This window comes from Nesoenas mayeri (assembly GCF_963082525.1).
Source record: "Nesoenas mayeri genome assembly, chromosome: 13".
Taxonomy (NCBI): domain Eukaryota; kingdom Metazoa; phylum Chordata; class Aves; order Columbiformes; family Columbidae; genus Nesoenas; species Nesoenas mayeri.
This window is the reverse complement of record NC_137550.1, coordinates 144,144-171,170: the sequence shown is the minus strand read 5'-3', so window position 1 is coordinate 171,170 and position 27,027 is coordinate 144,144. Positions and strand designations below refer to the sequence as shown.

Below are 27,027 nucleotides of genomic sequence, written 5' to 3'. Positions count from 1 at the left end.
GTGCTCTGGCTTCATTTAAACCTTTGCTCCCAAGTCCCCTAAGAGAAGAGCATGTTTTTTCCTCAACTGACACCGTCTCTGAGACTTTGCCTAATTCCTTTTTTGAGATCCTTTATATTTTCTGGGCTTTGCAACATCCTTTGCCATTGAGCACTGTGATTAAACAGTATGAAAACGCACTTCTAGCTGCTCATCTCAGCAAAACTTGGAGGGCCATGCCTGACTTTAGGTGCAGGGATACCCAAGAGCTGGGTTGGCAAAGCAGCCCCTGGTACAGCCACATCAGAGCAGGACTTGCAAATGTGAAGGCTCCATTTCCAACCTTAGCTCAGCGCTATCTTCTTGAGGGAGACCGACCTTCAGGCTGTACACAGCAGCAGCTCACTGCTGGGTGACCATGGCCCAAAACACCCAAGAAACATCCCAAGTGCACTTCAGGGAGCTGTCAGGACACCGCTCTTTGCGGGTGAACACTCCTGCAGGGACATGGACGTTTTGTTCCCTGGTACTGCCATAGAAACTGTTCCAGAACCTGCTGGCACGGCCAGGTAAGAGTTTGTCCCAGCTCTCAGCCACATTTTGATGACCATTGATAAGCAGCTTTAATGCAGCTTTTAAATACTTGGAAGTAGCTCCGTGGCTTCGTAACCAGAACAAGACCACCCACAACCTGTGATCTTGTGCTTGCCATCACAAGGAGGGTGGTGGCATTGCCGGCAGTCATAACTGGGAGGGGACACCTCAGAGGCTGGGGACCGCTGCGCCTCCAGAAGCCTCTTGTGCTCAGCACCATGTGCGCTTGCTGACAAGGTGAGCATCCTGCACTGCAAGAAAGGCTGTTCTCAAAGTCCCCATGAGGTGACAGAGCACACAGAAACTTCTGAAAATAAGAGAAAAATACACCACTTACTTTTCCGAATAACAAACTCTTCATCAGATGGCTTTCTCTCAGTTTTCCTTTTTGGAAGAAACTTCTTCATTGTTTTTGGACTTTTGCTGGAATCCTATAAATAAACAGACTCTTGTGTTTAACCAGAACCAAATGCAGTTCTAATAGCCGAGCAGCACAGCTGGACACAGCTATCCATGTCACATACAATACATTAGAGAACTACAAAGCAGACAATGGGCAAAATGATGCTTTTTGCCATTCCCAGATGCTAGTTGTGGCCCAGTGCTCCCTGGAACAGCAGTGGGAATTGCACCTGCAGGTCTGGGCCAGGACAAGCTCCTTTAGCGAATTCAACTCAGCTAAAATCCTTTAGCCAAAGAATTCAAACACATTCACACAGCACTTTTAGTGCTGTTTAAAAAAAACCCTATAATGTTGTTTACTTCCTTTATTCGATTTCATTTCTAATATAAAACACCAAATGACATTGTTTCCAAATGATTTAAGAGCATAAATTCTGCTCCCCCGTACACAGAGAACAAACACACACAAAGTTAGTGTTTGCTATAACTCCACAAGTGAGGAACACAAGCTTTAATCTCCTTCACAGAGTTGCAAGTCTTGCTGATTTGCAGAGAATTAGTGTATTAGTAGGTTACATGCAATAAGGAATTTAAGCAGGAGAAGAGGCATGCCAGGAAGTTCAAGTACCATAATAATAAATCTTTCTTGAGAGTCATCTCAAAATGTATTTGCCAGTTGCCATTTACTCTCATGATAACTTACTGATAGAGACAGGCAATTAGGGTCATGCAAGCACAAGAAGCATGAATAGAACAAGCATTATTTGCCACAATAAGCCAAAGAGATGTATCTACCCTTACCTTTAAGATATAAGACATCCTCTACAATGAATATGCAAAGAAAGAGAAGATGATTGTGAGAGATTGATGATTTTATTGACCAAGTCCATTAAATCCACAATTCTAAAACACATTTAAATGTTAGTCTTGTGATTAATGTGGCATACCCTCTGTACTGGTTTTAGAGCACTACCAACATGCAAAGGAGCACGGTCTCATGCAAAACTGAAAAAAATTACATGTGAAACGCATGGTAAGTGGTCATTAATACACTCTAAATGCATCAAAATAGAGAACATGCCTCCACAGTTAGCAGTAGGTTTCTGTAGATGTTGGTTGTCTAGGAGCAGCAGCCCTTGGTGACAGCCAACGCTCCTGTCCAAGCCCCAGGGAGCAGCTTGGGGTCTGGCCCCGGGCCCAAAACTGGTCCTGTGCTCTTCAACCTGACCCAGCCAGGATAATGGGAAGATGCTCTGCCCACCCTGGTGACAATCTTCCAGGACTGTGTCCTCTCAAAGGGGACCCTCCTGGAGGGGACCTGCCATCCTCCCTGGAGACCTGATAGCGTCAGGCATCAGCATCTCCCCGCTCCACCGGCATGACCCATGGGGTGTCTCACTTCGGTGATGCTCGGCACAGGGAGATGCACCGCTTAGGAGAAATCATATGTAAATCTTTTTCACTTTGGTAACCTGAATTTGGACACATCGCTTTACTCACAGCACCTGTTCTGTCATTTCAAATTACTGGAAACGGAACAGGAAAAATGACCCAATTTCAATGGAAATAACAAGAGTGCTGGGCGGTACGCAAGCAGGTTCTGGGGTTTCCTGAGCACGGCTGGGTATGAGGAAATGCACACGACTGTGCCATCCCGTCCTACACTACTCGGAGCCAGTTAAAGTAACCCTGGATGTCTGAAATTCTTTAATCTTTTAATCGAACTCCCCCACTCCTTTCCCTGCAAATAACCTTTGAAATTTGTATTTCTTCATTATATCTTGATTATAGGAAGCTGATTTGCACCGAGCTGTTAGCATAGTTTATTTTGTGCCCTACTTTAAATTTAAAAAATAAAAAAAAGTACAGTGAAATAGGAGTTCTGCTTAGTGACTGAGCACCCCAGAGGGAGGGACGAGGCAGATGCAGATCTGCTTGGGCCAACAACTGAACTTATTTCACTTTTGTCATCACAGGCTCATGTTCACGAGTCTCTGGGTTTCCACCAGCGTGGCCAGAATAGCCCATTCCTGTGTGACCCACAGTTCTGGTTTTTGCATACTCCCATCCTGCCTGCAGCAGCATCCCACTCCTCAGGGCTCCCTCATGCTCGGACTCTGCGACAAAAACCTCTCGCCTGGTTTCTATGCAGATTTTTAACTCCTGATACGCACAACAGGGGACAACCAAGAAACTGCAAAGGACTGTGGTGTTAATGATATCACTCAGGCTCTGGTTTTGGCCTGCCTTATAAACACATATCAGCCTTGCACTCTCATGCAGAAAAATCTCTCCTCTAATTCAAGCTTCTTTCTATATTTTAATTCACCAGGCAAGCAAGAAACGGTTTAATCTACATTAGGGATTTGGACCATGCAAAGATTAAGAGTTGTTTCCAGTCTGCTTGGCTGGGTTTTGAACAGTTTCATTCCCAAACTTAAATGCGTTGTTTGACAAATTTTAAGGAATAAATGTAACAAAATACCATGAGGTTACCTAAAGTCTCTACCTGGAGTAGTGGATCCATAGCCCCCCTGCTGCCAGGTTCTCCATCCCTGAGTGCTGGGGGCCTGGGGGGCTGCGAGCCCCCTCACTGTCCCTGTCCCTGCTGGGAGCCCGGGCAGTGATGCTCCTAGAGCTGCTGCATCAAAACCAGCAGCTGACTCAGAACCAGAGTGCTCACTCAGTGAGAGGAACGTTACCCAAGTTACTGGTGAGTAATCCCAGAAGTTTAACGTGAGGTAGGGAAGGAGAGCACTGTAGCCACAGCGGGGGGTGGGAATTGGAGCTGAGCTGTGTTTTGGGTTTCCCCCACGCCACCTCCTACCCCTAGGCTTGGGGTTTCTGTGGGGGAAGCGATTCCTTTGGGCTGCTGCATCCCAGCAGGGAACAGGTGTGTAAAACACTCAGGTGGGCAGCGAAGGAGGGTCGAGCCCCACGGCTGCTGCAGGGAGCTCAGCTCCAGCCACCGGAACACAGGGTGGAAGACACGAGAAATATCAACGGGCCTTTGTCTCTTCCTCTTGGTGCAGCATTGCTGCTTCATCCTGCAATGAGCTGTTGCTGCAGCTCCTCTCAGAATAGAATCGAAGAATCATTCTGGTTGGAAGAGACCCTCAAGATCATTGAGTCCAACCATAACCCAACTCCAGCACTAAACCACGTCCCTGAGAACATTATCTATGTGTGTTTTAAACTCCTCCAGGGATGGTGACTTCTTCACTTCCCTGGGCAGCCTGTTCCAATGCCTGACAACCCCTTCTGGGAAGAAATTCTTCCTAATATCCAATCTGAACCTTCCCTGGCACAACTTGAGACCATTTCCTCTTGTCCCATCACTTGCTACTTGGGAGAAGAGACCAACCTCCTCCATGCTACAACCTCCTTTCAGGTAGTTGTAGACAGTGATAAAGTCTCCCCTCTCCTCTCTGGGCAGCACGTCCCAGGGGGCAGCCCAGCTCCCACCCACGTAGGAGGAGGAGAAGGAGGAGAGGCAGCTCCATTACGGCACTGATGGGACATGCAAGGCTGTGGGACACCGCACTGTGGGACCAGTGACATCCAGTAGCTGAGGGTGCTGGCTATAGCAGCCAACAGCAAACATGGGGTCTGGGGCTGAGCCTGCAAACACATGTGCTCATGCTTCATCTGCAGCACAAAACCAGCCCGAGCCACAAGCATCCATCGCAGGACTAGGGTGAGACTTTGCAGGAAGATGTGCCAGGGGAGGTTTAGGCTGGACATTAGGAAAAGGTTCTTCACCCAGAGGGTGCTGGACACTGGAACAGGCTCCACAGGGGGGTGTTACGGCCCCAAGCCTGACAGTGTTCAAGAAGCGATGGACAACACCCTCAGACACATGGTGTGAATTTTGGGGTTGTCCTGTGCAGGGACAGGAGCTGGACTCAGTGATCCTTGTGGGTCCTTCCAACTCAGGACATTCTGTGATTCGGAGTCATTTCCTCTCAACATCCCCATTAACCCGAGCTTCTGTGCCCTCGCTATTAGGATAAGAAACCTGGACACAAGCACTAGGGATTGCCATGAAACCACACTCCTCTGCAGGCCCACAGGACAATTACCTCTTTGTAACTCAGTGCTGCTGACGGTCTGAGTGGAGGAGCAGGACGAAGGCAGCTCAGGCTCCAGGGCTTGAGGATTTTGGGAGGTTCCAGAGGCCCACGGATCTGTGCGGCTGAACTAAATGTCTGAGAGAATAGATGAGAAGCAAATACAGACTGTTAGTAAACAAACAAGAGAAGAAGAGAAGCAGCAGCAGAGGGGGATGGAGGAGAGTTCACCGTGACCTCCTTTGAGACATCTGCATCATGTAAAAAAAACAGGGCAGGATACAGGTAAAATGGTACAAGCATGACACGGTTACAAGCAAAACTGCAGGATGTGTCTTCCAGCTGTACACGTTACCTCAGGATCAAGCTGTATTGCCTAACCAGAGAGCTCAGGCAGTGCTGCGGAACCCCAGGCAGCAGAGAGCCCGGGGAGGTGGGACACTCACCGAATGAGCGCCCCAGGACTGCGTTTTGGACACGGTGTTGCACGTCCCCTTGGTCAGCCTTTGCAAGTGGTCCAGCCATTCATGCAAGTCCTGGCTGGTGCTGCAGGACACAGTGATCCGCTCCGTCATGTTCCCTGCGGGAGAGGGTTAAATAACCATCTTTAGCAAGCGGTAGAGACCCAAGAGGAAACACAGGGTGAGATCAGTTTGGCACAGCAGTAAACGGCTCCTCAGCTTGCCAAGTCCAGTGGCTGCAAAAGACCAATGCAAAGATGTGACTGCCTGTTGAGCTCTGGGCACCCAGGGCCAGCCAGTGTGAGAGCAGCACAGAAATCTAAGGGAACTGGTGAGATGAACGTGTGAGGAATTGTTTAATGGTAAAAGTAAGCAAATGCAACATTTCCATGTATAACAGGACCCTGAAACCAAATACCATCAGCACAAACAGCTGTACTGCAGCCAAGCCACTGAGCATGACAACCATGTATAGCTACAGGTAATGAGATAAATTGAAATGGAGAAGTTGGAGGAACATTAAGAAAGCTACCTGATGAGCAAGGCCACTATTCTGTGCTCACAGCTGTGTGGGATGGACCCCGGATCTAGACACGGCAGGCATTGCACAGAGAAGTGCTGCTGGGGCCACAAACAGCCCTGGCAGGAGATTTGTGCCATACAGAACACTATGGTCTCCAAAAGCAGCCAAAGACGGAGCTCAAGGGCACTGGATGAAGGTTGCCTCAACCAGGAGGGAGATGGTCAGGAACTCAGACAACACGTGGTAAAAAGGCAAAAAGAAGAGTGTGGTGCAATGGGTGGGGGGAAGAGGAGGACCAGTACTTCCAGTGGCAGCTGCTCTTTGGACTGGGAGGATGTCCCCAGGCAGGGGCCACACTGACCTGCAATTTCAAACATGTGCTCGTTCCCTTCCGCATCTTCCAGCTTTGTCAGCGTCATTCCCATCAAAGGCAGCCTTCCCTAGGAGAATTGAGGAGGGGTCAGTGTCTGCATCTGCTTCCCAGCAGGCGCTGCTCTGCTCGTTTCTGCTGATTCCTTTCTCTTTGGGAAACGTCATTAAAAACTAATTTGTGAAGGCTTCAGACTGCATAAAGAGTCTCCTTTAATGTATGGATCTAGATTTCCCTACACAAGTAGGTCAAACCCCTGAGAAGAGGCTCCCCTGACAACTGAGTCATCCCCAGCTCATCTGCCGCCCTTTCCCTTCACTCGGTGCAAACCCTTTTTACAACCAAGTCAGCAGGATGAACTTCCCCTGGTTTTTCTGAAAGGCTTCCCTGTCCCCATTTTGCAATCTGAACTGCCTGTTCACCTTAATCCTGCTGGTGGGTAAAATCTAAAAGCTCATCCAAATCCTTCCCAAATCTTTCCCATCTCCCCCATCATGCTTGTAGGACACATCAACAGGAGAATATCTGACTGCTTCGGGCATCTGGAGAAAAGCCAAGCTCCCAGCAGCCTGACTGCAGCCATTCAAACGGTAAAACACAAGAAATGCAGTGTTTTGAGGTGCCTCATGGAGTGGAAATTTTGGGCTCTTTACAGTGGGCTTTATAGTAGTGTTTTCCAGAGCTGGCACAACCATGAGACTCAGCTGGCTGGTTGTCTGGGACAAAACCCTACAGCTGCGTCATGACACCTCACACATACACAAAATTCCTCAGAACAGCATGTAGGACAACATGCTACAAGCGTTTTTCAGATGCATCTCTTTTTTTTTCTAATTTTGCAGTATTCGCACTTACCAAGTGCTGTTTAATCAGCTGGCAGGACAAAGACACTAACTGTCCTGGCAGGCACAGTAAAACCAAGCCATGGTTCCCAGCCTGGGGCACTTGCATCACAACAAAGAGGTTTAAGGAAACTTGAATTTGATAAGAGCTATCTGATTTCCTTTTTCACATCTAACGCCTTGCAACCTCAAATTAAGCATGTCTACCTGATAGATGAACCCACTCATCCGTGGGCTTGCAGACAGCATCAGCAAAACATTTGAAAACAACAAGAAATATCGCTCTTCTTTCTCCTGTGGGGATAAGAATTTAGGTTAGTCCAGCTCGTGATGCACCACAAGCACTTTCCTCCAGCAAACCAAACCTGTTGCAGCTGGAATCACAGCCTGTGACAGATCACCCCCAAACCAATTATTTTGGCTTCTTTTCTTTATAGTGTCTCTTTTCTGTACTAGTTTTTACCACACACATTTTGTCTGCATCCTACTAATCCTCCTCCAGTCATTTCAGAGTGTCTCAGAACACCAAAACCTTATGTCCCTCAGCATCTCATGTCCCAAATAAGACTCTGGGACTTGACTCTACAGGGCTTTGTTTACAGGTCTTCCATTCCCAAGGAAAAGTTGTTATAGCCAGCAAGCAATTCAGTGATGACAAGAACTTTCTCACATCAAGAATGCAGTATGTGTGCCTTTAACACCACTGGTGTGATGCTTTAGGAGCAGTACCACAGGAATCCCTCCAGTTATTTCCAAAGCACAGTCAGCTCTGGAGTGGGATGTCACAGCATCTGCCGTGCTGTGCACAGGACGTGGCAAAATGGTTTCGCTAATGCACACTTTCAAGTCACTCTCATTTCTCACAGTAAGTCACAGGGGGGAAAAGAGGGAAATTAATGTGCTCTATGACACTGAGATACTTTTTTTGCTTGAAAAGTGTGTCATCAAAGACCTGAAGCCAAGCTCCCAGGGTGCCTGACTCCAAAGACTTGCAGAGTCCCATTGCACAGCACCTCTCCAGGTAAAATTATTTATCAGCTTTATTTGTCAGCACGTTGCTGGTCTGGAGTGGGAGTAGCTGCCGCCTTGCGCCACTGATCCCGTGAGTAAGGGGGTATTTGGACACCATGTCTTTAGGCAGCAGAATGACCGCTGCACTCACCTCACTTCCCCCACACTGCACCATAACCTGGGACATGTAGATGATGCTTCCCATCGTTTTGATGTCCTCTCCTTCCCAGCGCTGGATGGATTCGGAAAGGATCTGCAGTTCGAGTTGTTTCCTCTTCCTCAGCTCCTGGCATTGTGACTGGGAATCACAGTGGGGTGCTGCGTTAGCCCAAGGGCAGGCGCAAACGCAAACCATCCCAATGCACGTGGTTTCACCAGCAAGGCTCCCACAGACACGTGGGCTCAGGGCTGGTCACATCAAGAGATCAGGAAAGCCTGCTTTGGCTTGATTACATAAAGTTGGTTAAAAAAAGAAAATAAAAATCACACCCTAGTGATTTATGAAATAATGTATACGTTAAAATGTCAAATAAATTGCTAGCTGCACTGAGCAAACTTTTCTTTCCAAACCAGTCCTACCTCTGAGAGTACAGGGTCATATTTTCCAAACCAAGACAGCGCAGAGTGAAATGCCTCTAATTCTGCTGATGCTCGGAGACATTCTGCCCGTTTTGCCCAAACAGCAGAGAGAGTTATACTTGCAGCAATGCAAAGCCCCCACAAATCAGATGGGTGGATATTTTCTAACCAAAACTTGCAAACCCAAAAGCAGGGCTTGGCACAATATCTCAGTGGTGCAGTACAGTAGGCCAAAAAGAAGCTGTTGAAGGTGCTGTAATTGAAAAGACTGCACCGATGCTCAGCAGGCGGGGACTGGTAGAGCCACACAGAACGGCCAGTCCTTCAGTAGCTTTCAGCAAGCAGAGGACAATGCTGACTGAGCAACGACAGACCTGCGAGTCCAAGCAAAACTTGCCTTAACTGACCCCTCTGCCAACAGGGAAAATTGCTGCAAAGCCAAACCTGGGTTCAGTTTTCACCAGCTGCTTGTTTTTTTTCCAAACCTCTGTTTCTGACAGAGATTTTCCTCCTTTCTAACTCAGTTTCATACAAACTCTTTGACTATTCAGATCTTCAAAGAGAGAGGCTGTGCTGGGTCTAGTCTGAAAATTAACAATTTTGAGCCACACAGTGGGGGCTTCCTTTCATTTTACAACTGTCCTGTGCTTTGACGGCTCCATGGGTGTCCAAATCCATCATTCCCAGGGATGCAAATCCCTATAAAATCCACAACAATCCATTGTAGCCTGAGCAGATGCAGTGTGGCTCTGTGATCCCTGCCCTGCTGTCGCTCAGGAGCATCCCTTGTCCCACCATGGAACAACGTGTCTGTCACAAGGGGCATTTCTGCCTGTTTAACCTCAAATCCACACTGAAGCTTTGCAGTCATAATGCAATTAAATTAAATGCTCAGTGCCCAAGCACACATTTCAAGTAAATGTAACATGATCACCCTTTCCTGTTTTCTATGAACTTTCTCCTCCCCATCTTTTTATCTGCACTGCTGAGCACCAAAAACTTGCATCTGCTGTGCTAAGGAAGGAAGCTGGACCACATCTGGAGTGGTTCTAGTGAAAGGTATTCAGTGGCTACAAAATGAGAGAGACTAAAGCTTTTTTAATAATCGAAAAAAGCTTTGCCAGGTAAAACCTTTGTGCACGTGGATGGCTTTTCCCCCCTCTTTTTCATATCTTCGCAGTAGGACTTAGAGGGTTGGAGGTAACACAGCTCACAGAAGTAGGATTGTTACCTCTGACTCATTCCCTGCTCTGTTCCCCGCTGGTGGCTACAGCACCACAAATTACCTGCAATTCAGTCAAAACCTCCTGATGCCCAAGGAGCAAACCTCAACAAAACCAAGAGTCACTCAACATGCTCAGAGGGGTTGAGTCAGACACCCTCGTTCACCTTTCAGAGCTCATCTGAATGAGCAAGGGTGGGCTAGTTTCAGGTGGCAGGTGATCAGGGTATGGAGGCAAAAGGAAATGAAAGGAACCCTATCACCACCACTACCCACACGTGGCTTTCTGCAGTGGAGGAGAAAGCTGGAGATCCTGTTTCTGCTGCTGGGACCACGGAGCCAGCGTGTAACCGCTGAAACACGCGGGCAGAGGGGCAGCTCTAGGCTCGAAACTTGAAATTAAGATTCTTCATAACCGATCTTTTCCATTCCAAAAGACCTTTTTTTTCTAATGTCAGGCTTGACTCATTCTTCATGAAACACAGCCCTGAAACGGAGCACTCTATTTTAAGAATTGCCACCTACCACAAGGGACTTGAAGGATGTGATGGCTTTCAAAACATCTTCATGATCTGCATGCGCCTCCTAGTGAAAAGAAAAAGTGAAAAGGCTCTAGCAGCTGCCCTGGGCAGCACCCACCGCCCCAGCACAGCACCCAGGGCTGCAGAGCTCGCAGGGTGCTGGGGATGTGGGGTTCCAGCAGCACAGGCTGCAGGAGGGGGACAAAATCCCCCAGGTATCTTCCTCACCACCCTGTTCAATGTGACATGGTTTAAAGCAACTACGCAATTCATTGATACCCATTTAATGAGTGCAAAGTGGCAAAAGCAGATAGGGTTTTACTTCGAGCAAACTCAGCTGGCAACAAAAAAATCAATCCAAACAGGTGGAGGTGCAAGGTGGATTTCTGGTTTCACCTTCGGGAAGGAAGCTTCCACTGGCATGCAAGGTTGTTCCAGCCACTTCCCCATCAAGGGTGCAGTTTCCAGGAGCATCACCTTTGGGTTTAAGGGAGGGCACGTCTGCAGGGAGAGCTCTTGGAGCAGGGAGGGGAAAGCAGGATGCTGCCCCTTATCTCTGACCACAGCTGCCTTCTGGTACTCTCCTGGCACCTCCTCCTGGGCATCTCAGGCCCTACATCATAAGCTCTTCACCCTCCAGACCTCACGCCAAGCAAATCCAAAGGTGTTTAGGTTGTGATGGAGCCGTCCCTGCAGCTGTGAGAGCCTGCCTGGGATCGCTCACCTCCAAAGCTAGGACAAGGGCTGCCCTGGACAGACCTGCACCGTCTCCAGTTGTGCAGCACTGCAGGGAATGCTGTGGTATACAGCCACAATGTATACATCTATATTGCCTACATCCATACACTTCCCACAGCTTCACAGCTTAAACCTCAGCTCTACTGATTCATGCAACCAAACCCCCACACTTGGCTTAGAAACTAAGAGAAACAGGTTGATGTGTGTGTCCCTAGATCCACTGCTGACCCCACGCAGCATCCTGGAAACAGCACGCGTGTCTTTGTACGGGCATGGTGGCTGCAGCCAAGCTCGGCTCAGTCCCTGCAGCTCAGCTAAGCCAGGCGAGAGTACGATAGGCCAGGCCTGTAGTGTGGCTACAGTGCAGGCTTATGCCCTCTCCTGTGCAGAAAAAATCCTGCCTCAAGCACAGAGGTTTTAATCCTCTCGCTGGGATCTGGATTTGAATGATCATGGCTAAGCATGCTGAGTAATTAACTAGGAGTTAATACTGGAAGAGGGGGAAAAAGCAAACTGGGTTAAAAATAAACTGTTACTTTGGTTTTCTTCACCTCCTTGTACCACCCCCAAGGTTTGCATCCCCGCAGCTGGAGTGCACAAGCAGGTGAATGAGTAGCAGAGCTCCAGTGGCAGAGGGATGGACATCTCTACAGTCTCCCAGAAGGGAGAAATGTCCTAAAGTAGATCTGCCACCTGCCAAGGAAATCTCTGTCCCCCTCACTGTTCCCCCTCCTCTCAGGCACTCGCTCCTCCACCCCTACATCTGCACCAGCTACCAGCTGGATGTATGTCCCCATGTCTGTCTCTGTGGCTCTGCGTCCACCCTGCAGCACCAGCCTTGGGCAAGAGGTGGGCACGTGCCTGTGAGCTGAAGGAGCGAGCTGCAAGCGATAGGAATCTCATCAAATGATAATAAAACCAGTGATTTATTACCCACTGTGAAAAGAAATACCAGCTGTAGCCTGACCTTGAATTCTGCTTTAACTTGTGCTGGAAACAGCCCATCTTTGAGGACGGGCTGGGGCAAAGAGCAGGCAATGCCTTCCCACAACTCTCCTCTGCCTCCTCCATCACTTTACCACTTTTAATCTGAAAGGTGTCACACAGATGTGGAACGTCTCCTTGGGGGTGGTAAGTACTTTTGCCAATGTGGTGGTCAAATACCAACGGGCAGAGGTACCTCTTGCAGCTTGGGGGGTGCAGCTCTTGTAGCATCAAGGGGCACAGCCTGCCCAGCAGCCCCACATCCCACCTACCTCCATGTGCCGCTCCAGCTCCTGCAGCAGCGTCACGTATTTATCCAGCCTTACGAAGGGTTTGCTGAGGCTGGTGGTTAAGATGAGAATGCCTGGGTTGGCCGCACCCTGGCTCTCCATGAACTTCTCCAGCTCATCGCTATAAATAGAGACAACAACAACAAGGAGAAGGGCTCGCTGAGGGCTGTGTTTTGCTGCCTCCCACGCTCTTCGGCTGGCTAGGGCTCTGCTCTGAGTTGTGCTGTTTTAAAAGCAGCCCAGCCTCCCCTTTTGCAAACCCAGCAGGGTGGGCAGGGAGCTGCAAGCTTCCAGCTGCAGCCCAGAAGGTCAATCATATCTCGGGCTGCACCAAAAGCAGCATGACCAACAGCTCAAGGGAGGTGATTCTGCCCCTCTGCTCCGATGAGACCCTACCTGGAGTCCTGTGTCCAGCTCTGGTTCCTGAGCACAGGAACAACATGGACCTGTTGGAGAGGGGCCAGAGGAGCCACAGGAATGATCCGAGGCTGAACAGCTCTGCTGGGAGGACAGGCCGAGAGAGCTGGGGTGTTCAGCCTGGGGAAGAGAAGGCTCCAGGGAGACCTTATTGTGGCCTTTCTCTACTTAAAAGGGGCCGATAAGAAAGATGGGGCCAGACTTTTTAGCTGGGCCTGTTGTGATAGGACAAGGAGTAACGGTTTTAAACTAAAGAAGAGGAGATTCAGGCTAGATATAAGGAAGAATTTTTTTACAATGACAGTGGTGAAACACTGTCCCAGGTTGTCCAGAGAGGTGGTGGATGCCCCATCCCTGGAGACATCCCAGGCCAGGCTGGACGGGGCTCTGAGCAACCTGATCTGGGTGAAGATGTCCCTGCTCATGGCAGGGGGGGCACTGGGTGAGCTGGGAAGGTCCCTTCCAACCCAAACTATTCTGTGATTCTATGAAGACCCCACTATCAGGGGATGCAGGGGAGGATGCATCTGACCCCCCGGCGCAGCGAGGTGGCACAGGGCCAGGCGTCTGGTGGGCAGCATGGGCTGCAGAGGCTGGTGCTGCGCTGGAAGATGCCACAGCAACACGTTGGGTCCCTGCTGGGAGCCGTGACGCAGGTGTGAGCGCGTACATCACTCTGGAAAACGTGGCTTGAATGTGCCAGCGCATTTGCTAAAGCTGATTCTTTGACTGATTTAAGAAAAGGGGTCAGACTGAGGAACCACATGAATGAGTCATTTACAGGAGCCAGGCTTTTCATTAGGCTGAATTAAAGCTGGATTTCAGCGGAGAAGTAAATATATTGTGAATTGCCATTACAGAAAGGGAAGACTTAAACAGCAGGCCAGTTCCTGGCTGTGCCATCGCTGCAGACAGGACAGCTAAACTGCAGCAGGGATGACACAGTTGTAGCCCTTTGGCTTGGCATGCTCTTTAGCATGATCTTACACAAATTCAGGTGTCTACTCAAATTAGACATGTTGAAGGAAGGTGTTATTACTGGGATCTACCTACAAGCTGGCAAATTAACCATTTGGTTGAAGAGCAGCTGAATTATTAAATTGGGCAACTGTGACTTGATGATCACCTTCCTTTTGCAACAATGTGCCCCACACTATAGTGTCACAGGGGAAGATATTCCCATGTGTCAGTGTGTGAGCACTTCCATAGTGGGTCTGAAACAACATCTGGGAGATGCTACAGGAAGGGCTGAAATCGCCTCTTTTACCCAAGGTAAGAGTCCTGTGAGACCAGCTGAGAAGACAAGCAGCATGAGTTGTCTTCATGCTGGAGCAGAGATGCTACATTGAAGAGCCCAAGGCCCCAGCAGTTTTCCCAACAGCAGAATCTCTTTGCTCTATTGTCAAAATACAGGTCAAAAGCCACGCCAGGCCAAGTATTAATAATAAAAGTAAGTTTTAAAAGGCAGGATTTCACTGCATCTCCTCTTCCATCACTCACCTGTGCTGTGTGAGGACGTTGACAGCAGACGGGTGGTTAGCACAGTATGTCAGGTACAGGGAGCGGAACTGAGGCATCAGGTTCATGAAACAGCCTCCCACGCGCTGCTGGTTCTCGGGGAGCCTACAGACACCAACACACCAGCCACAACATTAAGCTTCTTGATCTGCACCCTGCAGCTATGGCACTCTCAGGGATCTGCCCAGGAACCACCTGCTGTGTGGGGACATTCTCAGGTCACCATGTAACTGCAGAGCCGAGCCTGGGGAGGAGGATGAAAGTCCTCAGATAGGACTGGGTATCACAACCTTTTACCAGGCCGGGACAAGGTGTGACCCAGCATGTCCTGTCCCACCAGCAGAGCTGCAGCAGGGATGCTGTAGCCCACTGTAGCTGATGAGGATGTGCTGGAAAGCACTGGGCGCTGTGGAGGGGGATGTTGCACCATCTGGGTTGCCCATGAATATGAGAGAGGAGACAGAGCGAGAAAATGAAGCCACAGCCTGAATACATTTCCAATATTCAATCTTTTCCTCATCTCTTTCCAGCTCTTCCAAAGGAGAGGCTGGGCTAAGGCTGAACACGTGTGCCACCCTCCCCATGGGAAATCATTACCTCTAATAATTTGCTGTTTGCTTCCTGGCAATCTCCATCTTCATGCCTGCCAGAACTCCCACCCTGCATGTGTCTGCATCTTCGGTCTAGTGACACCTTCACGTCAGGTCTAGTGACACTCTCATTCAGCAGATGCCATAACAGTAGAAATGTCAGCTTCTTCTAACTTCCCTCCTGCCAAAGCACTACCTGCTGCCTTTCTTCAATCTTGTTATTTTCTACTATATTTAACAAGTCTAAGACATCAGCCAGGAGGAACGTTAATGAACGTGTCTTTCTATTATTTTTAGCTGCAGTTTAATAGCTTAACACCCTTGGCACTATGGCGTGAGCTTACTTTGCAACTTCTTCCAAGGCTTGGTTCAGTGTTTGCTGAAATGCAGAGATTTCTTCTACGTTTCCCAGCAATGATGCGATGTCCACGGCGCTGAGCCTAGAAGAGTTAAATCGCCAATTAGCATCAAAGAGATGTTGCTCTCAGGAGTTCCCCCATGGTATCTGTAAGCAGTCCTTCCAAAAAGACCCAAGAATTTCTCTTTCCCCAGATACACCATGAGACATGGGAAAACACAAAATCCACAAGCTGTGAGCTGCTCACCACAGCCTTCCGGAGAAGATGTCTGCTGTCAAGGATTATCTTAATTGGATTTTAATCACTTAATCACACTAATCTTCTTAGATATTTAGCTGTCTAATAAACATAGACAGATGGGATTTCAGCCAGGAGTGGGGAAGGAGGTGTGTGCACAGACAAAGCTTTGTCTTCAGGGATTCATGCTGTGGGTTTCCCTATGGGAAGAGGGTCCTAAAGAGCAGCCCCTCAGGTAGGGGTTGCTTTGTTCCTTGAGAGAAGCTGGATTTTTCCTAGCCAAAACTAATGTGTCTGCTTCTGTCATCCTCAGAGCAACCCTCAGAGTCACTCTTGTCCCGCCCTCATTTAAGCCATTTGCTTAATGCCAAGGCTGAGAGCACAAGAAAATTTAACAGCCGAATGTATCCCATGTGGAAACACAGGGAAGGAAGGAGAGATTTAAATACAAAAGGCCTTAAGACACTGCTCTCCCCCGACTCCAGACTGGACAACGTCTAAATATCTGCCCTTTGCTCGTGATGCCCCAGGACCACCCGGTGCTCCTGCCGCCTGCTCAGCCAGAGGGACCCTGGCCCCAAACACAGCCGCGTGGGTGGGGTGACTGAGCCAGCACTGTTCCGAAGAGACGACTGCAAAACTGAAGCAATAAGCAGGAGGGGAAGGTCTTTTCTGCAGGGTGAAATTATTGACAGCAATCTGCTGCGAGGTACCAGTGTGCTGCCTGGGCAAGGACAGGACAGTGTGTGCTGCCCCTGCACCACGCTGCCCAGCACGGATGGAAAACACACGGGCTTATTTCCACAGGTAAAGCCCTGATGAAGTCCCCCAGTCACCCTGGTGTCGCTCAGGCCATGAGGGATAGCAGCAAGGAGGTTCTAACAGCCGATGGCTGCACAGATGGGGAGACAGGGTCACTTCTCACTCAGCAGCAGGTTGGATTCAGCAAGAGTCAATCTAACCGCAGAGAATACGTGTCGTCGCGCACAAAATGAAGAGATGACAAGGAGATGCCGCTTGGGGCTGAAAAGTCACAACAAGGCAAATCACAAGGGAAGAAGCCATGCAAGGCATGCTGCTGGGAAACACGCATGCCGGGACAGCCAGGCACCAGCTTGCAGATGGGGTGGAGCAGCCAGCCCTCTACCAGATGGAAATGCCCATTTCTAACACAGCCCAGTGCCTGGGGAATAGGAAAGAGCAGAAGCCTGTACAACATGGGTTTTTTTTCCTGGTTCACAGAAGCTGTGAGGCTTTACAAGAAGAGCAGTAACAGTCCCTAACAAACACTCAAAAGCAGCAAAGTAATGAACTATGGTCAATGTTGCAGGGTTCTCTCCACCTCAGATGCCCTTATATCTTACTTATCATAAGACTGGAGGGGTCTTAAGTAAGTTCCCAGAAGTGACTGTAGTTCCTTCGCATAATCTCGTTCTGTTTCCAGAATATTTTGCAACACCTAGGGTGAGAGATAGAGCACTGAGTAGATCCTAGAACCAGTGACCAGTCAAAGGAACATGACATCAGCTTCCAAGGGTGGAAAAGCATGGAAGTGTATTTTAAGGCCATAAATTACATTTGTTAATGCAGAACCCAAAACACTCAGAAAAGCCCTGAGGGTCCAGTTTCGGGATTTTACTTTGCAAACCGGGGGAGTCCTGGCAAGCAGGAGTTAAGGGCTGCTTCTTCTTCTCTGGTAAAGCATGAAGACAACGTCAGTTTGGACCCGAGTTTAGTATTTGACCCCTGGGAGGCTCATGCCTAACCCTACATGCATAACCGGCTGCCAAGGTATGCAAGCGAATGGTTCGTTCATGCATCCTGGGAGCACCGTTTGCAGGAGGGCAGGCGACAATTTAACTGCAACAGTGGCCAGGCCAAGGGCGGCTCCTGCAGCAGCTCCAGCCAGGACACAGCTCCCTTGCCACTTCAAGGACATGCTGAGTTGGGTTTGGTCTTGCTAATCCATCTCAGCACCCAATTCGTCTCCAGCAGCAGGGTGGGCAAACCTGCACGCTGCCAGTTAGCACTGAAGTTTCTCAGCATAGAAGAGCTTTGGAGATAGTAGAGGTGGTTCCCAACTCTCTGGATGTATTGTTTCTGCTTTGCTTTACTTGAAATACATTTAGATATGCTGATGAGCAAGTTTCATCTCTGGCCCTGAGAGCCAGGGATGTTCGCGTGCAGAGATTTTAACTCTTACACCGCAGGGGTCCCTTGTGCCTTATTCCCTATCACTGATCTCCAAGCTGCTGCCTTTGCTATGTTATATCTCAGTTGCCTACTTTGAGTCTCTCCTTTTGACATCTTGCAGCAACTTCCATTTGCGGTTATTGTCTCGACAGCCCTGAATCAAGGAAATGGCAACAGCTGCATTTAAATACGGAGTCACATGCCCAATTGTTACAAATCGCTTCAACTGGTTTCTAAGGGAAGGAGCTGGTTCAGAAGATTAATAATATGCTACTTATTAAAATGTATGATCAGCACTTTAAAACTTACCACAGGGTAATAATTCTTTGTCAGCTGAGTGCCTTCAAGTCCTTTTAATGCTTTGGGAGAGAGTGGTTTATCTGTAGGAAAATAAATACATCAATAAATTACAGTGCACAGTTCTCATTTTTCCAGCAGGAAAAGCCACTGCATCATGTCCAACAAACATAACTTCATAACTTTGATTGCAGGGTTTTGTTTGCCTGCTTCAGAAACACAGGAGCAAACCAAAGGCGCGCACAACACCAAAGGCAGCCGAGCAAGTCGCACCAGAAGCCTCTGCCAAATAACTTACAGGTTTGCCCTGAAAACCATGGCAGCAGCCCAGTGTCTGGCACTGTTTGGAGCTACGGTTTGGCTTCACCCGGCCCACAAAATTTGGGCTTTAAAACTGGGCGTCTATCAGAAATGCTGGATACAGCGATATGTTCCAGGTGATTCACAAAGCACTTGAAGCCAACAACAACCAAGACGCCGAACCTTGAGCCCCACAGTCATTTGTGATGCAAAATCCTTCTCCAAACGAAGGTGGATTTGAATTTGAAAGCTCACAAGAACCTGGAAGTCAATTCCCACCTTCTTCTACCTGTGTTAAATCCCTGTGGGTGCCTCCAGCATCACGCACACACACATCTGCCAGTCTCCGCTCCGACTTCCCTTCCCTCCAGAAGCCCGTTCCCACCAGCACCACGGCTTTGCCAGCTCTCCCGGCACAGCAGCGGCACCGTTGTTCCTCTGTACCCAAACACCGCGGTGCCCCGCGGAGCAGCCGCTGTCTCCTCGCTCCCCGCAATCACTCACAGAAGGCAATTCCTTCCACACCAATAGCAGGGGAGAAGCTTCAAATTGATAAATTTAGCCCCTGAAAACCTCAGCTTGATGTATCATCTAATTATTGCCCTTGTCGATTTTCCTGTCACTTCCAGCCAGGAGCTTGGTGCCTCATTTAAAGGCTCGGAGGAGCTTTGCTCCACACAGCTAGATATTTCCACCCAAAGAGCACACTTAGGACACGGTGGAAGCACAGACACTGCTGAAAAACAAGTAACTCAATTTGGAGGGACATGTCTCACACATCGGAGGCAATGGAAGGTGGCTTCCGCAGGTTTCCAGGCAGGGATCCCCCAGGCTGCAGCCCTGGCTGCGGTCCCTGCAGCTGTCATTTGCAACGCGGCCACATGTCCTCGGCAAGCAGGGGCTGGGGGAATGAACCCCCCTCCCAAGTGAAATGGGTGCTGGAGAGTGATCTAGAGGGAAAATTTCTGTGGATTTTTAAAAACAAAAAATCAGATGGGCTCCTACATGAGCATCAATGAGACTCGCCCTTTGCTTCAGTGAGGTGTTGTTTTTTTCATGCAGCTCCCATCTGGTTTTCCCATGGGACTGAAGTTTGTTGTCCTTTTATAAAAAAAAAAACCCAACATTGCTCTTCTCCACTCGCTGACTTAATTAGAGACTCCTGGGTTGTGCCAGACAGGCCTTCATTCTCTGCTGCAATGTCCTGCTCCAGCTCAGACATCATTTCCCAGAGGAAGATAGTGGGAGATGAGATACCCTAACAACGATGTTTTCATTTAGAATTAAATAAAAGCTGGCCTGATTCTGAACTCATTAATTTTATTCTTCCTTCCTTTGCATTTTTTATTCTTCCCTCCTTTGGTTTTTTGCTTGCAAGTGTGGGAGCAAGAATGTCTAACAGGGGCTGTGCACTCTGCAGATCTCTCACAGCATTTAAGGCCAGGGCTGATCCTAAGGCATAAAACCAGCACTGAACACACAACAGGTCTCTGTCTAAGTCAAGCTCCCAAGGCGCATTAAGGAATTAAAGTTGGATTTTGTAAGAAAAAAAACAAGTTTACTGTCACACAACGGCCTCGGAAGCACAACAGGGTGAGCTGATTGAATGGGTATGTAGCGGTACAGGGCAGTTAGCCAGGAGCATGCTTCACATCATCACCACCCCACATCTGGTTAAAATCACAGGGCACAAAATGTTAAGGACACTCTAGACAAAGCTCAATAAAAGCAGCTGGATCATTCCCTCCCTCTTCCTTTCTCAATATTGCCTGTAGCTTTGCAGCAGAAGATGCATCTGGGGGAAAATGTACTATGTGAAATCAGCCATCACTATGGACAAACCAGGGGAGTGTTCCCTGCGGTCATACAGTTTTTGTTGGTTTCCTCACTGAGACGTGAGCACCCACCGCTGCCAGGATCAAATGCAAATTCAATGCCTGACTAAGATCTCTGACAAAAAGCCGTAGAAAGGCACGATGCTCTGGGGAAGAGGGCAAAGCAGCTCTCAAAGAACTCATGCAAAAGACTAGGATTTACCCTTCTGGCCTCATTCATCCTTCCATTAGCACTGCTGCTTTACGGACACAAATGGCCCTTAATAAATAGCAGCAATTTCCCGAAGGCACAAGGATCTACACTGCATTATACCGCTGTCATTTAATCAGTCCTTGAAAGCAGTTTGCTTACCAGTGGGTTTGATTTCTCTGACGTAGTTACTTGGGAACCAGCCTGTTTTTCCATTCAAGGTCCCTTCCCACCAGCCCCCTTCTTCAACCCGGGTGACATAAATAATGTCTCCTTTGTTAACAGAGAGTTCATCTTCGTTGGTCTGCTTAAAATTGAACCTGGCCTTTACCACCAGCTGATGACTGCCATTCTCGGTCATCTCCTAAGGAGAGAAACATGGGAAAACATCAGTAAATAGTCCAAAAAAGCAGAAGCCACTAGGACAAGCTATTGTTCTTCTTTGTTGTGACAGCTGTTTTTTCAGTATTGCTCTTTATAACAGCAATAATGTCTTGCTTTTGTGTAAGCACTCCTGCCAGAGGACTGTGAGGTCCCCAAGCATTAATTTAGTATCACAGTGCAACATAGCGCAGATAAGAATTACTCTTCTCATGTCACAGAGAGGAGCACTGCGAGTTGGAGAAGCCACCAGACTCTCTCCAGCCAGGGTAGCAAAGCTGTGATGGAGATCAGGGCAGGACAAGCACCTCTGGCATGCTCAACCCAGAGGTACCACTCATACTCCCCTACCCCCACCATCAAACCCTTGATGATATGTTAAATAAAGGATACCATAGGCTTGGACTGCCTCCTCAACACCGTCGCTGACTGGGAAGCTGCACCGTTGGAGTCAGCGTGGGGACCTCCAGACGCAGAGCTAGGAGACGATAGATGTGAACATGGCCCTTTTGACGGCTGATCTGGTGAGGCAAAAACAACGTCTGAGTTTTACCCAACTGTCCCCCATCCCTCTGCATCACAGTAAAACAAAGGCTAAAGCCTGTAAAGTAAACAACAAAACAGCTGAAGGAGCATCTCTCGGTGCAGAATAGCAAGTGCACTGCATCTCCAGTGCGGGTACTCCCAGTCAATGGTGAGGATGGTTTTGCTGGGCTCGGTCAATGCTAGACATGAGGAAGAAAATTTTTTACAATGAGGGTGGTGAAACACTGGCCCAGGTTGGCCAGAGAGGTGGTGGATGAACCATCCCTGGAGACATCCCAGCCCAGGCTGGACGGGGCTCTGAGCAACGTGATCTGGGTGCAGACGTCCTCCCTGCTTATGGCAGGGGTGGCACTGGATGAGTTTTGAAGGTCCCTTCCAACCCAAACTATTCTATAATTCTATAAATGCTTTCATGATGGCAGAAATTGAATTGCATCCCAATGCACTCTGAGGTTATGCCAGCTCTGCAGCCACACATCCAATCATAGTATGTTTGTGAAATCCCCCTTAAAACTGTAGAAAAATAGAATAACAGCCCAATGCCACCCAACTGGGAATGTTTCTGGGATCTGAGTAATCACCACCGAAGGTGTTTCAAAGTTTAGCTCACAGTGAGTGCGCTTAGGTCACCTCTGCAGCTGCAGCGTGGGCTTCCATGCTGAGTGAAGAAGAATGCTGAACAGCTGGTCAACACAATCGCTTCTCTATTTAGATAAGTCCTTCTGGGTTCATTATACAGCTGCAAGAGGCTAGGCACATTTTGACCACTGTTTGTGGATTGTTGCCATCACCACATGAGAGAGGGATTCAGCCCGCGCTGCGGAAGGACAGAGGTGCCACCCCCAGGAGACTGGCAGCCCACGGAAAGGCTCAGACTGTCCCAGGAGCTCTGAGAGTTGCCTCCTTCACACGCTCAACACTCATCATCTTGCAAACTATTCTCTGGGCTTGTTCCTCTCACCACCTGCCTGATGCTGGAAATAATGCTGCTGCTCTGACACATACCTATTTTTCACAATTAGTGATTTGTTTTTACATCGATACCAAAAAACTTGTCAGAAGGTAAAAAGTTTCCTGGTCACAACTGCCCTGTGCTGAAGTTGAGTCAGTGGCCTCATCACCAAGAGCGGTCCTGGCTCCTGCAGGACCGGGCAGCACTCAGCCCTGCTTGGACGCTGCAGAGAGGTAAAAACACAGGATCCAAGCCACCTGGTAATTCCCAGTATGTCTCTGTTACTGCACCTCATACCACAACATGCATATCACCTCCTTTCTACGTGCCACGGTGCTCAAATGAAGCACCAGCGGATGTTATCATTTCAGAAAAACATGAAGGTACTTTTGAGATTTGCCTTCTTTTTAGATTTAAGATTTTAGATTTAGATTTTTAGATTTTAGATTTAAGAACATTTCTGTATCGCAGAGTTGTTGGTTTCCATCTGCACTATGGGCCCAGCATGCCCATGGACTGAGCTCAAAAGGAGGACAGAGAAGAGCAGTCTGCAGGAATCTCTGTGCTGGGGATGTAAGTCCCCTGGAAAATGTCTGGAGTTCCTATTCGAAAACGCTGCAAGAGGAGAGGGTGATCAAGCCACCAAGCATCAGCAGGAATCAGAAAACACAAACTAAGACTGTTTTGCCTCCCTTCTTGTCCAGTCTGAATGTCAAGACGGAAAAATAATTCCAAAGGGGAAGTTTGGTGGGAGTTACAGGAACTCAGCTGGGCTTTTATTCTCCCCAGAGGATTTTTGTTTCAATAGGAAAACAACCTCATCCTTAAATTGGATCTGGAGCAATGCAAACTGTGAGCTCTTGGAGAACGGGCTTGCTTTGTCTTTCCCCAGTGCCACGTACAATGGGGACCGGCTCTGTGACTATGACTTCCAGGCGCCGCTGCCTTACAAGCCCCCGGCCCCACGCCCTGCTCTGCCCGGTCCATGTTCCCGTTCAATCTCGTGTGCTGTCGGGCCGTTTTCCCTCTTGCCCTGCCCGTTACACAACTGCCGAATTACTGCACGGTGAATTCCCAGCTCCCTGGGCTGCAGCAACAGCAAAACCCCTTCACACAGAAAACCCACGTTGCAACACAGAGTGGTTTTGGCTGTTTTTTTGTTCAATCTGAAGCATCCTGATATTTGAGCAGGAGCAGTTTCGGCTGCTCCCGGCGAGTCACAGGCCAGGAGGGGTGGCCGACTGCCAGCGTGAGATGCTCTTCCTCTGATTCCTTCTAAAAAGGGAGGGTGTAAACTGCGAGTCCAGACTTCTTGGCTTATTCAAGCCATCAGCATCAGTCCCACGGAAATGACTTGGTTACTTTAGATTTTATGCTTCTCCCTGCCCCTCCCAATCTTCCAAAGCTTTTATAAATATCTGCAGCAACCTAGAAACAAATGTAAAACTGACTTTGACAGTTTGGCAGGGAAGTGTATCATTTATATTGCATCATGACAGCGTCCTATTTTATGCCTGGTCCAGCATGTAACACTGCTGCCATATGTTGCTTAAACTACGGTTAAAATAGCTGGGTTTTCTGCTCACATTCCTACACTATTTTTGGCAGATGAGCTTTGCCTGATCCAGCACAGCTGGTTTTCCTCCCCTGCCCTCTCTTTCAGATGAAAGCATCAAGCTCTGTATTGCTGTTACTGCTGAGCTGCTGAACTCTGAGTTTATCCACTACACATGACACCTCTATTTTTTTTGTGTAACAAGATCCATGAAGACACCGGGATTTGGACTTCAAATGGATGCTCAGAAACCACATTCCCACAGCGTTATTCGAGCTGTCACCTACATCCCTCTGCTCTGACAACAGTGTCAGGATGCGCAGGGATGCCAGAGCCCTGGCCAGGGCAGGAACTGGTACCAGCCTTGTCCTGAGGCTCCATTGAGCCCTCAGCCTCTGGCGAGACGGACAAGCTGGGCCATCTGCGGTGGTGGCTTGTAGGACATAGGCTCCTGCTTCTCAGGAACTTGGCCAAGCCACCAAAAAGCAAACATTTTAGACATGTATTTATTTTACCCTGTACTTTTCCCAAGGGTGCTCTCTGCCTTGAGCAGTTAATTATATCGCAGGCACTGCACTTTTTAACATTTAAACAGAGAAAGCATGTGTTCAAACAGATGTTTACCATGAAACCAAGCTTCCCTATAGCCCTGTTGGTAACGTGTGATAGAAACTATTCCCCAGCAAAGCTCGGCCGGTGACTGCACGGGTGAGCTGGGACACGGGTGGCTGCAAGAACCACGTTGGGGCTGTAAATAAGGGGATATTGCGACAACAGCGCACACCCCATCACACCCCTCCAGCCCAGCAACGGGTGAGCACAGAGCCAGGAAAGTTTCCCACTCTTTTTGCTTTCAGAATAATGAAGGTAATGTCAATCATAATGACAGCATTTGCAAAGGCAACCTGCACTTTATAACCCACATCATATTGAACTGCAAGAGCTTTCCACGTGGGGTCACCAGGTGCTGTCACTGAACGGAACGGTGAGAGGCTGTAAGATGTGCAGATCATGAATTACCATCACTGACTTCTAGGGAGCTCAGTGCTGGCTGCAGAAAGGCAGAGCAGCATTTATATACTATTATTGTTATACGTTGTTATTATTGGTGTTCTTATTATTAAGTTATATATATTGTTTGCATAAGATATACAAAATACAATATACAATAGTTTATATAATGTATCTCTATTTATATTTCTATGATTTTATAAAGCTTTACATCAGAAGAGAGAAGAGGAAACAGGAGGGTCCAGTCCCAGCAATGAGGTTGCTTCACTGAACACCTGAGCAGCTTTTGTACTAGCGGAAGAGAACCCCAAAGCAAAAACTCAGTTGAAAGAGAAATAAAACAACTGAGAAAACCACCGCAAACTCAATCTAGGCAAAGCACAGTAAGTCAAAAGAAAAACCTTCCCATGAAAGGAAAATCATGCGTTCGCATTTTTATTTTTCCCCCCTTCTAATCGCCTAAAATGTGATCTGCAACAAGGAAATCAAACTCTCCTCCTGGTGCTGGACTTTGGTGGGTGTGCATGACCCCCTGTGCAAATCCACTTGCATGACAGGGGCAATAAACACTTTCCCCCCTGCAAACTCTTTCCAGCTCAGCACAGCCCTGCTCCTCAGCCCCTCTGCAAAGAAACCCTGGTTCTCTCACCCCTCCCCACACCATAACCGTCCTCCCCGTGGAATTGCTCCTCTCACAGCCTACGTGACTGAACATCAGTTTAAAGCAGCCCATAGGGAACACCTGTGTACGCGGGATGGAAACAAGAGGAGCTCATTTGCTCTGCTTCAGCAGCCGCTCCTGCGCCTGGGGAGGCAGCACAAGCCATCAGCTCGATTCCCAAATCCGGGAGCCTACACCACGGACCCAGGGAAAGGAGGGAGAGAAACATCAATACAATTGACTGAGCATCTGGCAACAACGTTTGTTTTGACATTCAGCAAAGATATTATGCAGATGGATCTGTTTTTCTCTTCGGCTTTAAAACACGCTTGTTAAAATCTGACATTTGCATTTTGGGAGGTGCATGCTCATTTACATCAAGCGCCTTTGCAATGACCTAATTTGAGGTCCCTTAGTACTGTCACAACCAAGCCAAGGTTTCTTAGTGTAAAGCAATAACCAAGCACTGCAAAGTGCATATAGCAACTCCAAAATGCCACAACTAAACCCAGAGTCAATAGAAGCATGAAATGCCGATTCCACTGTCCAGCAGCAGCCATCGGCGCTGGCAGCACAAGTTTCCAAGCATCCAGAAATCATCATAATCTAGGAATTACCAAAAAGCCCTGAACCCACTGCAGCACGCATATATATTTTTACTTACCTTCAGTAGCTTTATTTACAGCTGTTAATGTACTCAGGACCTTGGAGAACTGTTCCCCGGTGTACAAATCATGTGGATCAAACACCTGCGAAAGAGGATCTTGGTCAGTTGAGCCCAAAGCATCTCGCTCTGGCCACCCAAGCAGCCCACGGCACTGGAGGGGCATAGCGAGGATGAAGCAGCCCGTACATCTCCGCGAGGGCTGGGTGTTTATTTAGGGCTGACCAGTCCCTTTTCCCTTATAGCGGGTTAATTCCTGGGGCGCCAGTGGCGTGGGAAGGTCAGGGAGAGCCGGTAGCATTTGGAGCGTAATGCTGGGGACAGGGAAGAAACCGGTGATGTCTGCAGAGAAAGGACTCCTCAGGCAGCCCTGGAGAGGGTCACTGCCTGCCGTGAGGGCAGGAAAGATTTGCTGCTATTTTTGTTTTTGAAAGCTGAAGAGGTTGAGGCTGTACGTATGGATATATCCGCACACAAGTTTTTTCACAGCAGAAGAAACAAACACGCAGAATTTTCTGCTGTTGCAATATGTCATACAAAATATATTTACATTTTTTGTACAGGAAGCCAAACCCTGTTATTTTATGTGACAAAATTCTGAAGAATTTTGTATTACTAAGCCTCAATGGCAAAACAGATATACGCAGTTAGCAAGGGCTTATTTTCTGTGACTGATAACCTGTATGTTGTGCACCCAGCCCTTCAGAAACCACCCCAGCACAATGAGGGGCCATT

At 48.4% G+C, this 27,027-nt stretch overlaps 1 protein-coding gene across 3 annotated transcripts in view; it reads right to left on the bottom strand.

The window, feature by feature from the left end:
• ARHGEF6 (Rac/Cdc42 guanine nucleotide exchange factor 6) overlaps window positions 1-27,027 on the bottom strand; it is a 37,695-nt gene that overhangs the window by 3,238 nt on the left and 7,430 nt on the right. For all 3 annotated transcript variants that reach the window (XM_080352893.1, XM_080352891.1, XM_080352892.1), the window contains 16 exons: window positions 26,293-26,377; window positions 21,297-21,424; window positions 20,685-20,886; window positions 18,210-18,280; window positions 17,072-17,166; window positions 15,456-15,551; window positions 14,504-14,626; window positions 12,569-12,707; window positions 10,579-10,638; window positions 8,404-8,550; window positions 7,449-7,535; window positions 6,391-6,469; window positions 5,492-5,625; window positions 5,058-5,183; window positions 1,777-1,797; window positions 911-1,004 (listed from right to left, as the gene is read on the bottom strand). In XM_080352893.1, the coding sequence (XP_080209019.1) occupies window positions 911-1,004; window positions 1,777-1,797; window positions 5,058-5,183; window positions 5,492-5,625; window positions 6,391-6,469; window positions 7,449-7,535; window positions 8,404-8,550; window positions 10,579-10,638; window positions 12,569-12,707; window positions 14,504-14,626; window positions 15,456-15,551; window positions 17,072-17,166; window positions 18,210-18,280; window positions 20,685-20,886; window positions 21,297-21,424; window positions 26,293-26,377 (1,687 nt within the window). The remainder of the gene's footprint in view (window positions 1-910; window positions 1,005-1,776; window positions 1,798-5,057; window positions 5,184-5,491; window positions 5,626-6,390; window positions 6,470-7,448; window positions 7,536-8,403; window positions 8,551-10,578; window positions 10,639-12,568; window positions 12,708-14,503; window positions 14,627-15,455; window positions 15,552-17,071; window positions 17,167-18,209; window positions 18,281-20,684; window positions 20,887-21,296; window positions 21,425-26,292; window positions 26,378-27,027) is intronic.